General features: G+C 36.6%; 1 protein-coding gene across 2 annotated transcripts in view; it reads left to right on the top strand.

Annotated features, from left to right (window-relative positions):
- Window positions 1-16,652, top strand: part of LOC116779426 (laminin subunit alpha lam-3) — a 74,281-nt gene that overhangs the window by 50,108 nt on the left and 7,521 nt on the right. For both annotated transcript variants that reach the window (XM_061523371.1, XM_061523370.1), the window contains 15 exons: window positions 9,121-9,227; window positions 10,965-11,136; window positions 11,497-11,658; window positions 11,861-12,042; window positions 12,145-12,342; window positions 12,480-12,728; window positions 12,884-13,074; window positions 13,542-13,800; window positions 14,070-14,235; window positions 14,464-14,667; window positions 14,746-15,254; window positions 15,330-15,566; window positions 15,667-15,905; window positions 15,978-16,216; window positions 16,292-16,597. In XM_061523371.1, the coding sequence (XP_061379355.1) occupies window positions 9,121-9,227; window positions 10,965-11,136; window positions 11,497-11,658; window positions 11,861-12,042; window positions 12,145-12,342; window positions 12,480-12,728; window positions 12,884-13,074; window positions 13,542-13,800; window positions 14,070-14,235; window positions 14,464-14,667; window positions 14,746-15,254; window positions 15,330-15,566; window positions 15,667-15,905; window positions 15,978-16,216; window positions 16,292-16,597 (3,420 nt within the window). The remainder of the gene's footprint in view (window positions 1-9,120; window positions 9,228-10,964; window positions 11,137-11,496; window positions 11,659-11,860; window positions 12,043-12,144; window positions 12,343-12,479; window positions 12,729-12,883; window positions 13,075-13,541; window positions 13,801-14,069; window positions 14,236-14,463; window positions 14,668-14,745; window positions 15,255-15,329; window positions 15,567-15,666; window positions 15,906-15,977; window positions 16,217-16,291; window positions 16,598-16,652) is intronic.

Genomic DNA, 16,652 nt, shown 5'->3' with positions numbered 1-16,652 from the left:
GTATATAAATTTTCTATAAAGTTTCTGTAGTAAATACTATATTACAAATGTAATTTCTGTGACATGTCTTACCGGGATTCGTGGGTGGTCGCTGACACGCTGCGAAACTTACACGGCAGGTCACTAAGCTCCTGTATTCACTATGACCACTACACTACTATTTGTAACTTTAATCCATATTTGGTAATGTTTTGGTTGTATCATTGGACGGTTGAGCGTTAAACACTTTTGAATATTATGAATAATAAACGAAGCCTTATGAATAATGACAGATTCTGGACGCAGTTACGGAATATATTTTTGGAAATAAATAATAATAATGCCCAAAACTTTTTCAACGAATTAAATTAAGATAAATATTTTGATAGAAATAAAAACAGAATAAACTAAAAATAAAAAAATAGTATTTCGTTAAGACGTTATAAACGAATCTAAATTTGACAGCTCAGTGAAGCGTAAGTCAATACGATTCTCATGATCACAGTATGAACCCGGGCTGGTCGACTGGTGGGCCCACGCCCACGCTCGCCCACGTTCTTCTCAATGAAGCTGCACTGAATCGAGCTTCAGAGCTAGATGACTGTTCCTAAGTACTTTCTACTATCATTCATACTGCTATTAATAACTGGATTATCGCCGTCGGCCCCGTACTGGTACGGCTAGATCCTAACTCAGCGTTATGATAGGCATATTTATGAAGAGGCAATCCTAAGCAGGTTCCGCCCACGAGACCTTCGAATGTGATCTAAGGAACTCATTTAAGTAAATATCAAAGTTCAAGCTGACACCTAAGTTAACATCGTCGACGTCAGGGACTGTTTGTCTGTTGTGCTTTAATGATGTCGCGTTAGGCCCCGCTAGCCGTTCAGACTTTTAATACATATTGATACAAGAAAGTCTCGTAAATCTTCCTAGACGGGTGTGTATCATCATTTCCTGTCAATTGTGACAAGAAATAAATTGTTGCCAATGAAAATGCATTAGAAAACTATAATTTTTATTAAAAGAAACTGCAAGAACTTACTACATAATGCAGGAGGCTTTGAAATCAATGTGGAAGTGGAGTCGTAGAAACGGTCCCGTTGGACTCATTCCAATGTTATGCCCAATATTGTTTCATATAATAACGACTTAGGGCTGCGAAAAATAATTATCAATATTTAATATTTATTGCAAATGACATATATATAATAAATAAGCAACTTATCGAACTCAATCTGCGTACAAAACGCACTTATTATTCAAATCAAATATACATATAACGTAACGCTTTAATTTTTTTTTTAATGGAGTCTCAAAATTCTTATAAATAACACATTATCTTCTAGGCATGTTGATCATAACGTGTGAACCCTATCTCGTATAAGCGTGCTAGTATAACTTTATAATAAGCCAACAATGTCCATTGAGTGGATGATCGATATCATCGCTCACGACTTTATACGGCGGTGTGTTATCAAAACTATTTACAATCACAGATTCTCTCCGCGCCATCACTGGACAAGGAACAACATATTATATTATGAAAGTATATATTCGTTTAATTTAATAAAGCCTAGCGTGAAACTGTGAACCCTGCCTGGTTAGAATCGTGTTCATTTATTAAGACACGAGAGCGATCTGACCGCACGAGCCGCTTTTTGTCGACAGTCCTCGATAACACCGTCTTACAAGTTTACACGTTGATGGGATACTTTGATATGCTCCTTTCGAAATGATTATATATATATTTATACATAACTGTATCATAGGGATGCTATCAAGATTACATTATTAAGGTATAAATTTTAAATATGTACATTGAAATAAATAATATAATCTTATTCTGTTCCCAGTTTTACTTTTTAACAATAGAAATAGAAAAAAATATTTTTAATATATTACTATTAGAGATAAAACAAAATAAAATTGAAATATTTATATGTGTATAAAGATTCTAATATAAGGATACTCCAACTAACCATGAAACACGAGGAGTGCCATGGCAATTGAACAAAGAAAACAAATTCGCTACAAATAGCTCGTCAAAGTCTGCAAATGCTAAAATAGTGCGCTGCGATCACGACTCCTCGGTTAGCATAAAGTAAGCTGGAGTTTGTATGGACCAGCTAAGCCATTACCGAAGATTGTTACATGCAAATTGAACAATAAAGATGATGACGTGGAACGGAAGATATTTGATAGCTTCAGTTCAATAAAAAATATATCAGTTATCATATAAAAGCATTTGATTTATTATAATTCTAAATATTACTGAGAATTATGTCCAAGTAATGATCGTAATAATATTCTCGACGCTACCCTCAAAATACTTCATCAGAATACGAGATGCAGAAATATAACAGATCATTATTACAAGTAATTACGATATATATTTGTAAGAGTATAATTCTTTTCGGTTCATCTCTCTCTTAATGTAACAAAAGCTTCGTCTGTAAAGCCGCAGCCACTCGATCAGTAATGTTTCCACAACGTCGGCCAGTTCATGGAATATATGTTTTCGTCAACAATTGATGGTGGTGTTTATAAAACAATGGGAGGTGAACGACTCCCATGGTTCATACTCTGCAAATAAACCCTGGTCCATTTATAAATGTTAAATTTCATTTAAAATGTGAACTTTCACTTTAAGAGATAAATAATACGTCCGTATTATATACAAAAGTAACATATTCTCTATAACAAAAAAAAGAAAAAATGTCTGTGAACAAAAGATATATAAATATGGGATTGATATTTAAGGCCACAATTAAAGAACTGGTTTTATCTAAAATAATTAAATCACTATAAAAATTATGTTACTTTGGTCTCTTTTATCAGCTTGTGGGGTCTAACTGCATACAATTTTTACAGTTACGTAGCTTTCTCAATCACTAAACCAACAGCAGACATCTTAAAACATTTAATCCAGTTTAAATTTAAACCGTCGTGTAACCAGGTTTGGCTTTGATTGACAACGCTTTTGACTGTAAAAATTCCGTGAAAACTGCTGTTACTGCCAAACGAATAGTGTTACATAATAATCGCGCTCCCACATATTACCACGCATGAACGTGCACTTTACTGATGATGTGAGAGCTAACAGCATATTGTCCACAGAAAAAACCAATTCCAATAAAGGTCTTGTTGTTGTTTGTTTGAAATATGGCCTTCATCCGTGCAAAGACGTACACAGTATATTCTGCCAATGCCGAATAAAGATCTTACAGTCATATCACCGTGTCTCAGTCAAAATATCAAAGCTTGACATGAGTTTTGACGAACATACAACCTATAGTAGGTTGTATATCACTTCGATTTCAATGTGTTAGCCCGTTGTGTACATTTGAAATAGACGTTGCTAAATGACATGGAACATTATTATCTATAAATCAGCACATTCCCGCGTCCGTCTGACGCCGATCTCTCATACATCTATTCATAACATCGCTAATAAACTACTTTAACATTTAATTGTCGTGTTGAAAACTTATATCTAACATAAGTATGCGAAACAACCTCGAAGTTATAAAGATGGTATTCGATTCAGTCAACAGCATCTGCATTCAAATTAGGTTTATAATGTGTAATCACAATCTCAAAATTGCTATATGCTCTTACTCACGCCGACCGATTAAAGTGGTGTATTCAGCGTGTTTCCAATATAATGGTTTGCCGACCGTCGCTCATTTCACAGTTTAGCGATGTGTATCTAATCTGAACTATTTTAATTACTAATATAGCATGATATTAATACAGTCATTATAAATCCCGGGACTGTTAACTGCAAAATAAATTAAATGCGCTAACAGCGGTGTAGTACACCAGTCCGCAGTCGACCGACGTTCCGTACTTTATAATTAAATGATAAGAATCCGCATTGGTTTTACTCGTTAAATTCGTTTGTGTCATCTATTAAATTTGATCTAAACTAAGTAGTAACATTCCATACTGTCGCATAAACTCTATCGACTTATATCCTCGTCTAATCGTTTCGCTCTTTATGGGACAACAGATACCTATCTATAGGAACAACCGTAATATTCATAACTCGTGATATAAAACAAATATATGTTCTAATAAAAAACTAAATACTATGTAAATCTTTCCAATGGACATTATTTATTATCGATACGCGTATAAAGCATTATTAAGTTTCAATATAAAGCAGGCGTTGGTATCCTTCCTGGACGGAGGTGAAGGTGACTGGGCGAGCCACTTAGCGCTTCAACCGCTCGCTCATTGATAGTCCCGACTACCGTTCACACTATGAATGAAAGTTATTTTAATTCATTGAATATTTAAGAGCTTTTGTTTGGAACGAGATAGAGCGTTGTATTTAATTGTTTTATTTTAACACAAACACGTACGTTTTAATGTTTTTTAATATAAACTAATGTAATGGGGAGACATAACTTTAATATGTCATTATAGGAGCGTATTAGTTTTTGCAATCATAGCTCTCGTCATTTTTATGTTGCGTTCTGTCTTAATGACACTTAGGTGTCAGTTTCAAAACATTGCAACCGTTACTAATACAGAATTATTATTGGAATGGACATCATCAGAACTTTAGCAATCGTGAGCATCCCAAATTAAATGTCCATAAACGTATATGAATGTGTAAGTTTAGACTTTATTCATTTTATCATCAACTATACCATTACATATTGTCTGTATATTATTTTGTTTTGCCAATTGGATGTCATGAATGAAATTTATTTTAACGAAAATCTTTAATATCTAACACAAATTTTGTTGTTCATATATGTTCCTCTTTATACACATATTGACAATAAGATTTACCACAAGTTTACGAAGCACTACAAACGAAGCGTTTAGCGTTAATCATGTCTCACGCGATTACCTAAGTTAATACTGTAATGTGTTCCGTAGTGTAACGAAGCCAACCCCTTTGTTGAGAAACTAAAAGGCATCGTCTATTATATAGTTTAAATAATCATTACAACACGAATTTAATATAAAATAATCTAAAAATTTTGTATAAGTTAAAGAAAATTTTCTTGGTAATGTCTTACTTAACATACATGCCTTTGTTTAAAGATAACAAAATAATTTATTAAAAAAAAATTGTATAATTCTGACCGTCATTTGTATAAAATAAGTTAATATATTATTAATATCGTTATTTTTTATACATACATGAAATACTGTAAATTTTAAAGAACCTTTTAATAAAATGAATTCCGCTTAAATATAAAGTCAGTGTTATTTGTAGATACTATCAGCAATACTCGTATAGTAGCTAGTTGGTTGTTTGTGAATCGCGGCCACAACGTATTTGTGAGTCAATGTTTCAGACTGAGGTTCCCGGCCGGAGATACTGAGATTATTCTCTCGTAATCTTATTTATAACAAAAAGATAAAATAAATAATACAATATTATGAATATTTTTATGGAATTCAATTGGAATGTCTTCATTTATAATAATTTTGGACTAGATTTTATCTTTAACTTCGTTTGCGTGCAGTGTACCTGATATATTACTTCGACAAGTCTGAGTGCGTTTATCTTAAAGTAGGTCATGTGATCTGTTTTAAATAACCCTCGGAAACAAACACATAACACTTAATAGCACACAAATTAAACCAGCATCCATAACATAAGTAAGAAATACTCCTATGTTATTACGTCTGAAATGTCACGGAATCATTATTCTTTATTACAATTAATTTGGAACACTTGAATTACTATAAACGAGCACAAATACAGCGATTTCAACTGCTTTCGATATTCACAATCACCCCGGGGTCAGAGAGGAGCGGCGGCTTCAATTAACACTTGCATAGTCACCGTCACACAAGTTAGACTGCGTTTACACTTCAAGCTCTAGAGTCTAGACACAAAGGTCTCCTCAAACAATAAATAAGATAGTGGCGCGTTGTTAACAAAATAGGTTTATTTAAACTTCAAAATTGATTTTATTTTCAACATTTTTGTTATATTTAATAAGTTCAATATACGAACTCCTTTATAGTCAATTAACCAGGAATCTGAAGTCAACGGACTTGCGGTAATCACATTCTATTCTATTCATTTCCCGTCGATTTTATTACATAATCTTTGAAATACGTTCCAGGATAAAAGTCTCCATCTCCCTTAAAACAATTATTACAAATGCGACCAGTTAATGGCATATATAATATATAATGTTATATATGTTTTACTTGTTTCCCGTTGCACTCTACGCCACTAGACGATCACGAAATAGTCACAGTAGTGTCATAAAAACACGTTGAGTCATTTTTAGTTATAAAATAAAAACAATAAATTTGGAATGCTATGATATATAATTTAATTAACATATATATTAGTTGAAACAATTTAAGTTTGAGAATCAATATGTAACGAAAAGCGAGAATTATCTTTATTTGGGCTGTTTATACGTATATACACTATCAATAAAACTCTCAGTTAACAGCACGCGTTACGACCAATTGAATCTGATGGGAAAATATTAACTGATAATTTTATTAAACTTCGAGCCGCTAAAACTAAAATGATCATTTTCTTGAGCTGCATCGAATGATTACTGTGCTTCTAGCCGCTGTGATGACTGTTTCTCTTTGATTTAAGAATACGCATTTTAAACATAATAGATGTAACAGTAAGATCGTTTTATGAGAAATGAAATACCAAACTTTCTTTGGTATATTTGATGGCAGCGATTCATTAGAAGTTCCGATCGTTTGTAGTGGCTAGTTTCGGCTGCAATGAAACCGATAATTGCTCTAACTTGACCCGATTACATTTAAACATCGAGAATCAAAACGTATAAAAGCTTACAACATTGCGGTGATAATTGAGGCCTTAATTATAGTTGAGAAAAATTCCCTCAATTACTTTGATGTAACTCATTGTATATACTGAACTATGGACCTGACATGGAAAAACAATGCTCCTATAAATACTAGTGGACAGTTTTCCAGTTGGATAAATTCGTGTTTTGTATTCCACTAACCTATATTGTGTTTCCTGTGTAGTAACTACAACGTTTCCTGTGTCGTTAATCTAGGCTGAGCACCACGGCCTTGATGTAAACCTATTGTCAAACATACCTTTATCAAAGAAGTTAACTAGTTAACTGAGGTGTTGTAATTAAGTCATTTTTGGAACGAAAGTTAAATGTATACTAAAGCATTAAAATATAATAAGTTTAAGACTAAGACTTTCTCGAGTATTCATTGAAATGAAACTAATATTTTTTTTATTTCTACGCGTAATTTTATTATTTTATATTTAACATAAAAAGATTTATACGATAAATCTTAAATTGCTGTGATAAAAATTCTTGACTTTCTCTTTCAGAAGTTACTTGTTTGATTAACTTAAAACACATCATTTAAATTATTGACTACTTAGTCAAATATCATTCCCTATTTAGTAAATAGGGTTGGGCCATTTTGTCTATGACTAACAAGAACTTTGATAAGGCCGTATACCTAGTTCTGAGGTTGAATATGAATTATTTCATTTCTAAAATCAGATGTAGACATGAGATTAATGTCGGCGGTCGATTAGTTATTTAACTAATATTTAAAAGCCTAAAGCAATTTATACATATTTTGCATAAAAAATTACAAGAGAGAAATAAAAATCTTTCCAAAAAGAGGACAAAGAAAAGACAAAAGAGAGAGGATGCTTTTATTTCGTCTGCCCGTGATCACGGTTGTTTTAAAAGAAACGAAAAGTCAGGTTTATATAGTTATAAAAGAATAAAAAACGTATAGTATTCTAAAAACTCAGTTTCATTTAAACAACATTTAATTAAAGAGGAATATTTCAAATCATATCTAATTCTTTCTCCTACATCTCTAGTGTGATCACGCACACCCATGATGACCGCAGTAGTGTGATAAAACACTTGAATTTATTAATATTATATTATTCCGTGCAGCGCCTCATATCTTTAGATATATAGGTTAGATAGTTTTAACGAGATGCAATAACAAAACGAACACGCGCGTCTCAATTTCGAACCGTATCGTGTGCGTTGATCAAAGTGACATGTATTTTCAAACCTCACAGCCTCATTGAACGTCCTGCCAAGAAATTATTAACGTTTATTAGTCAAACGTGATTTCTCACAAAAGATGTTATTACATATACATGAGATGCATCTGTCGCGGTATCGTTATGTACGCTAACTAGGCCGACCCGTCCGTCCGTCTGACAATAATATAACTATCAATGCATCTGATACCAGAATAGAATTATATCATAACTAGAAAATGTACTTTATATTTATAAAGCATCGAGATACTTATATGTAGTAAAAAGAAATCCACAGATAAAAGATTTTTCTATAAGCTTCTTGTAATTATTCTCTTTCGACGTTTCAGTAGGTACTTCTGTGAAAACAAGTAGCGTCACAATACACTTGAAACAAATAACCGAAAAATTTGTAATACAATATGTACAAACATCAGCACCTGTCCGTACTTTTTTTGTTTCCAACACCTACGGCCCACGGGTTCCTTCCATTGTTACAACAGTCGTGTTACATTTCATGTATTCCGTTAACTGTGAACATATAAAGCGAGTACACATTTAACCTTTACAATCAAACTGTTCTGACATAATAAATAAATTATTCGCAATAAACAAGTTGACATCGATTCCTTGAGAAATATTCGGTGAACAATCTCCAACCTCGCATTCGGAGTGCCTGGTGCATTAGCCGTGAGATAAAATCCCTGTAAGTGGTTAGTTCGGCCTAAACGCCGAGATAAGCCGTACAGAACCTGATGTTCCACGTCACTGTACTGATACCTTTAATTAAAACCAGCATTCCTAAATAACAGCCTGATTGTTCGCGATTTCTTGCTTCGTGATTTGTTACAAGATATGCCTGATGATTGCAGCCGCCTGATAATGTTGTCTGCAGTCATACTCCTTCAATGGGTTTTGGATAAGGTCCAAAAAATTATAGCATCATATTCAAGTTCTCGATAATCTTAGATAAATTTCCTCATAAATTATTTTCTTTCGTTTATACTTTTTGCCATGTACTCTTCTATTGTAGAATAAAAATACATTTTAATGGCAAAAAAAAAGGGTATATTCTTGTCGTATTATGTATTGTATTAGGAGATATAAAGATCGTTTTTTTGTTTCAGGTTGCAACTGTTCGTCGTTGGGTTCCGAGAGCAATGTGTGCGACATACGCTCGGGGCAGTGTCGCTGCAGACCGCACGTCACCGGCCGAGCTTGTGACACCTGCGAGGTACGAACTGTATATATTTATAATATATTAAATTTAACAACGCTTATAGCATAAAACCTAAGTTTGAGTATAGAGAAAACTTGAATCAATGTAAATACACGTATTAGGTAGGAATTTATTGGCAGGCAATGCGATAAGTATAGGATAAGACGTAGACTTTACATAAATTAGCAGGTTAAAGGCTAATGCGGTAATAAACATAATTCACAAAACAAACAGACGCACCAGCGAACCCTCACACGAAAGACCACCTCATTGCATTTATTACGAAGCTACAAATCCTTCACTACAAATTGCGGCCCACTCACAAATCACTACTGACCGAATGCCATTTAATTGAATAAACGACTTGCAGTTCCAGGCCGAGTGCCAATTACTGGCATTAGAGCCACTTTGCTCGGGCACCTGCTTGTGAAATGTGGGAATAAAATACACTAATTTTATCAATTACTACGTAGACTTCCGAGATTCCTCCCTTTGTGTTTAACAATCACCATTTACTTGTCAAAAATAAAAGACTTTTATTTCAAATACAAGACATCTTTATCGTGAAGTAAAGCTAACCTCTAATTCATTACAAACAAGTTATTAAATGATGCATAACAGGAAAATTACGAATAAGTTATTGTTGAGGTACAAAATGAGACCATACCTCCCTTTTCTCATTAATTTTCTAAATGTCGCAATATTTCAAATCAACTTTATTACCTTATGTATATTTCGATATTAAAACAGCTAATACTTTAATTAGCATAATTAATCTTCGGCGCTGAAAGTCGTAATAATTATAAGACTTCATGGGAAGTAAATCGCAAATTTATAACCAGTATCGCTGGACCTGTACTAAATGTGTCTCTAATAATTTATCTATATTTGTAATGTCAATAATGTTAGAACATAAAACCTTATAAGGCTTAGTAATTCACCTTAGTTTAATATCTTGCAAGAATATTTTAATGGATATTAAATGTCGCTCTTTATTTTGTTAACTTTAAGTACTTGGTGTTTATGACTTCATCAAATCAAAATATTATAGAGAAATATACTTTCACAAAGATAAATATACGGTGCTGACTATCGAAGCCTGTTATGTTTAATAAAGTAATATTTTATCTTAAACACTCTGCTCGAAACTAATAATACATTAACAGTCATTTCTCTTCTATCATATTTGCAAACCAAATAACAAATACAACTTACCGAGCGGTGATTGTTGAACTATTAAAGGCTGGACGCAAACGAAGTCACATAATTCTCGTGACAGGATAACGTCCCACAGAATAAACTTCTGGATATAGGTGACATCAAACTATCACCCAGTTGTTAAAACATTCAATCATTAAGCTCAATACGTCGTTTCTATTTGTTAATTTATTAAATTCAAAATATGATAATTATCAACGAAGGTATTTGAAGAATGATATAAAACTGTCTCTGTTTAATTTGACGATGGAAACTCGTGATACGGGAACTGTTTAAACCTTACCAGCTCCAAAATATTTTGTAGTCCTTGACGTAGTCCTAGTTGACGTCTCCTCATTATCTGAGTTTAGTTCGCTGACACGAACATGCATTCGTTTACATAATCATTATCAAGAGAGATACTATAGCTCGTGACAAAACCCCGTGGAAAAGGGTTCTGCAAGTTGCAAAATATGCTACTTCTCTTTGTAGGATCACAAAGGCAGAATTTACTCCACAACATACATAAACTAAAAAGATAATAATCTCGTTCAGGAAGGCTACTGGGGTCTCCAACATGGAGGGTGTCGTCGCTGCGAGTGTGGTGCAGGGGCTGCGGCCTGTGACCCTGTCAGCGGCCTGTGCGCCTGTTCCGTTGGTGTGGGAGGTGCGAGGTGTGACCGATGCCTCAGCGGCTACTATGGTTTTGGACCCACCGGATGTTTACGTGAGTCAAACACTTCCTATCTCTCAGTCCATGATAATAAGTTCCTAAAAAAAATATTATTTGTCTTCCGCTATATAAAAATTTTAACCTATATTTCTTAACATGTAAGTATGTTTATAAAATGTAATAATAAGCAGAAATTTAAAATATTACAAATGTTCTTTTAACTGAATCTGAAAGATTGCCAAAAAAAGTTTGCCAAACTTAAACTGAAACGCAAAGGGAAAAAATCAATAATAAAACCTATACCACAAATCCATTTTGTTGAGAATAACAAACATAATATTCATAAAACTTATAACCTGTATATTGAATATAATGAATCTATATTCTTTAAAGACTAATATGTTTGTATGACAGCGTGTCCTACATGTAGTGAGGGTCGCGTGTGCTCGCCCGTGTCCGGTCGCTGCGTGTGTCCAGCGCGGACCCGCGGCCCGGGCTGCAGCCAGTGCACGCCCGGGTACTGGGGACGAACCGCCGGCTGTCACACATGTGACTGTGGACCGGGAGCCGTAGGAGGTGAGAAACGATGACAAACATACACATTTAAATAATATCAACTATATGATAATAATAAAATCTCTGCAAAATACCACTCGACTATTGCTTATTTTGAGCATAATTACTTTCATATTATGGTACTAACTGTACTAGGAGGGTTTAAAAATCGTTTAAGACGTCATTAGGATATGACACTAATAGTTTTATTTCCGGGCCCCAGGTAACTGTGACCCCGTGTCCGGCCAGTGTAATTGTCGCCCTGGCTGGACCGGTCGCGCGTGTGACCGCTGCGCTCGCGCACACTACGGTCCTCGCTGCAGACCTTGCGGCTGTCACCGAGCGGGCACGCGGTGTGAAGATGGGCTGTGTCCTTGCGATAGCAACGGACAGTGTCCCTGTAAGGTAGGTGACATACGAATTTGTGAATTTCTATCCAGATCTAATGGTATGAAGACCAGAACAGATTTGATTAAATATGACGTAATTTTTTTTGTCATCCGACAGGATAATGTGGTGGGTGAGAAATGTGATCGATGCTTGGAAGGTACTTTCGGTCTCTCGGAGTCCAATCCAGTGGGCTGCACGGCTTGTTTCTGCTTCGGACGCAGCGCTCAGTGCACTCAAGCCGCCGTCTCCCGAGCCGCGCTTCACAACGCTGTGCCTCTTCACCTCAGGTTGATGAGGGGCCACATCATTACTACTGTAAGTATTGAATGATTTCAATCCACCTACCTAGACTATTTATAGCTATGACTTCGTATTTTTTTAATTCAATAACACTAAAGTGAATATCTATAAATTACGTAAAATAGTAATCAATAATATGTTGAATATTAAAGATGGATCGCCACTCCCCGCTGGCCATCCACACGAGTGTTCAGGACGCCCACATCACCCTCCCGGACCCCCCAGTGCCGGTGTACGCCGAGCTCCCGTCCTTGTTCCTGGGTGACCGCGTGCTCTCTTACGGGGGCGCGTTAAGGTTCCGTGTGGAACAAGAGGGTGGCACTCCCATACCTCGGGACGTACTGATCGACTTCCCACTCGTCAGCATATATGGATACAACATCGTGCTGGATTATTACGAAGTACTTACGATCACTTCTTATGTTTCTTTCTTGCAACTTTATAGTATACCACTGATATATTAAATGTAGCGTAAGAATAAAAACCTTTTTATTGTCGATAAATAACTTAAGTATGTGTATCTATAAGAGACATGGTGTTTTTGGTTTATCGATAGCGCGCGCCTCCAATAAACAATACGTATGCTGTGTATCTGCACGAGTCTCTGTGGGAGGTGCGGGGCGCGGGTACTGGAGGAACAGGGGCCGTTGCTTCCCGCGGAGCGCTCATGTTGACTCTGAGGGATGTGCGACGACTGCTGCTTCGAGTCTCGACCCGAGAACCGACCGACGAGCCGTTACATGTTTTGTAATTAAATCTAGTTTTATATATACCGAACGGTTATCAAAGAGGAAGTTCTTAACTCAACTCCCCACATGAATTGTCTGAATATGAGACATATATATTGTTAGATATGAACCAAATTCAAACTATGATCATTGCTTCTTATCCGCTGGGAAAAGGTATCACATTATTTAGACATTTTATTAAACCACGCAGTGGATAGTTATTTGAAACCTTGTAAGACACGGTCATTTTACATAATTCCTATACAAAGATATACTCGTTTGAATAAAATAAATGTCCTACAATCAGATAAGGTTGTGGTAACTAAAAAATAATTAATAATTCGTAATTAGTTGAGATTCGATGAAGACCGTACATGAATGATAATACTGATCAAAGTTATCATTTTCTGTGTACAGATCATTATGAGATTCCTTTGAAAACTAAACGTCTTTGAAAGTGTGTTTATTTTTTGTGTTAACTTTCAGATTGCTGAACGTGACCCTGGAGACGGCTATCCCTGGCCTGTCCCGTGGGGCGCCGGCCCCGGGCGTGGAGCGCTGCTCGTGTCCCCGAGGCTACTCCTCCGGTTCGTGTCAGCGCCCCGCGGCCGGGTTCTGGTCGCCGCCCTCCCCACCGCTCGTGACGCATGTGGCCGGTACCATCGTTATACACGTAGAACCTGTCAGACCCTGTGAATGTAACGGCAGGGCCGTCACTTGTGATCCTACCAACGGACATTGCTTGGTAAAGTAAATTTGCATCTTATTTATGTAACTTAATAAATATCTAATATGTACGAATCAATGTGTTTAAAATCGGAGGGAGAACTTAACCGTGTAGAACGGAAGTCACTCCTAATAACTATTCGAATACATTATCTACCTGAGGTTGTAAACTATTTTTTGTTTCTCTCAATGATTCGAGGGTTCTTTTAAAACAATCGGATGTCGGTGACACCCTGCGCTTCAACGGCTTGCTTATATCCGTTGTTACTAACACTCGACACTACACAGAACTGCACCGCCAACACTTCAGGGCCGCACTGCGACCACTGCGCTGAAGGTTACTACGGCACGCCTGATCGTGGCTGCGAGCCTTGCCCCTGTCCAGCTCACGGTCCCGTGAGGGCCACCGGCTGTGCCGCCTCGCACGGGAGACTGCACTGCTACTGTCACCTCGGTAAGAACACATTATTAAACAATTAGGATAATATTATATCCAGTTCAATTCCAAATTTTTATATTTATATGATTCTATTTCTTTTATTCTTTGTTTGTTTATCTTTTTAGTCCATTTATACTATATCTGAAGTAAGTATCATAAATTCAAAGTCGAGAAAATACCTGGTCTTGTGCGAGTATTTCACTCATGTTAATAATAACGCATACAACGAATTCACCATGTCAGGCTACACGGGGTCTCGCTGTGAGTCTTGTTCTGCGGGCTGGCGGCGGGAGGGGGGCGCCTGCGTCCCTTGTTCCTGTGACCCCCGCGGGGCGCTGTCTCAGCGATGTGAGGGTGGACGCTGCCATTGTCGTCCGTACGCCACGGGTACACGATGTCAGCTGTGTGCACAACCAGGTTTCTATATGGATGAGGAGGGTTGCAAACGTTAGTATTACTATATATTTGAGTATCATCTAAATAATTATTAAATTGAAACGTTGAATTTATTGATTAAATTTCCAGCTTGTGACAACTGCACACAGACTCTACTACTGTCAATGAAAGACCTAACGAGAGATCTACACTTACGGGCGGATCTGTCGGAGCTTAGTAGAATACCACAACCTTTTCCGGCACTTAGAGAATTTGCAAATAATGCATCAATTCTAGAAGCATCGCTTAAACAATGGCGGACAAACAAAGAAAAATCTCTATTAATCAAATCGGCATTATTAAAATTAGAATCTACCGAACATGAACTTTTTACATCTTCGAATAAACTTAAAACAAGAGCATCCAGAAGAGAGAAAGAGGCGCAGTATTTAAGCTTAGAAAGTATGAGTGGGTTGGAAGAGGTATTCAAGAAAAAGAGGGTTTTGGCGGAATATGTTGCTGATTTGGATGACTTTGCGAGAGGAGAAAAGCATCTGAGCGCTCACAGAGCCTTAAAAGAAGCGAGACATTTGCTTAAAATGATAAAAGAATTAAATTTAGTAGATTTTATGACCGGAGCTAACGATGTCTCTGATTCGGTAAGTATTGGTATCCTATGTAAATATGTACTGCATTTAAAATTATATAAACAACTAATTCTCTACCAATTTCAGGCCAACCTCCAATCAACTTCTGTACATGAATACAAATACCGTATCGATGATAGTTTCCAAAAAATTTATAAACTGCATTCAAGTTTAGAAGATTGGGAACGTAAGGCAGAAGACTTACCACGTCTAGCAGGTATTGTGTGGAGCGCGGGTGACACGGTGGTAGAAGGCAGTAAGAAAATAAAACCGAAACTTGCAAGGGTCCGGGATATAGGATTGCAATGTAGGCTTGTATTAGAGGTAAGGCTCCGAAAGAAGTTCATATTTTAGAAAGAGTGTATGTTATTATACCATATAGAAACAAAACGGTAGACCTTTCATATACATTTTATAATTACAGGACATCTCTAACTTATCCACTAACAACCTAACTGAAGAAACACGGGCAGCTTTATTACATACCCAAAATCTTGCAGTTGGGTTCCCAACTTTACTATCTACCCTCCGAAACCTAACAACACAAGCCGAGGAAAAGGAAGGCATTCTATACAACCTCACTCCTAAATACAAAGAAAAATATTTAGATGTAGTTAAAGAACACGTGGAGAACCTTACAAAAAAAGCCAGGGAATACAAAAAGTAAGTAATTAATTTGAAAGTTGTTTATTTTAAATAGCCTATAAATGTGTAGCAGCAACTGACCCGTTTCAGTTTGTTTGCGGGAACACGATCGGTTGCATCTGCTGGAGTCCAAGCAGCTCGCGCCTGGTCCGAAGTGGCCGCTGGAGTTAGAGATGCTGTAGCTGCGGCTGATGCAGCCACTATTGCTGCCACTACAGCTTCTAAGCTAGCTAGAGGACCCCAGCCGTTAATAGCGACAGCTGATGAAGAGAAGATGTCTTCAGAGATACTAAAAAGGAAAGGCAATGAGTTGATGTCAAGAACCAGTGGTAAGAAGCAGAAAGTGTATAGTTTTCAAAATACTGTGCTTAACTATATTTATCAAGAATATGTTCCTATGTTAGATTTACATCGAGAACTAGAAGTTGCCCAACGCGGAATAGACGTTGTTAGCGTCGGTCTTCGTGGCTTAGGATGGCGAGAGCGTGCTCTGGCCAGTGGCGCCGAGGGAGGTATGATGAATGGCGGCACAGCTGCAGTAGCAACACTGAAACAAGCCAGTACACAAGCGGAGAGAGTATTTGCAAGTAGCCGAGTACTATACGACGAGGCGGCGGATCTTAGGAGAAAAGTACGATACCAACTGCGACGAAATCTTGCCGCACTTCAACGTATGGGAGATACCGCGCTGGGTGCTGCGGAGGAACATGGTAAGTACAAACACCGAAAGAATTACATTTGACATTAGAAAAAAAGCTATTATTT

This window comes from Danaus plexippus, chromosome 2 (genome assembly GCF_018135715.1).
Source record: "Danaus plexippus chromosome 2, MEX_DaPlex, whole genome shotgun sequence".
Lineage (NCBI taxonomy): Eukaryota > Metazoa > Arthropoda > Insecta > Lepidoptera > Nymphalidae > Danaus > Danaus plexippus.
The sequence above is the reverse complement of the archived record's forward strand: the minus strand, read 5'-3'. Positions and strand labels throughout refer to the sequence as shown.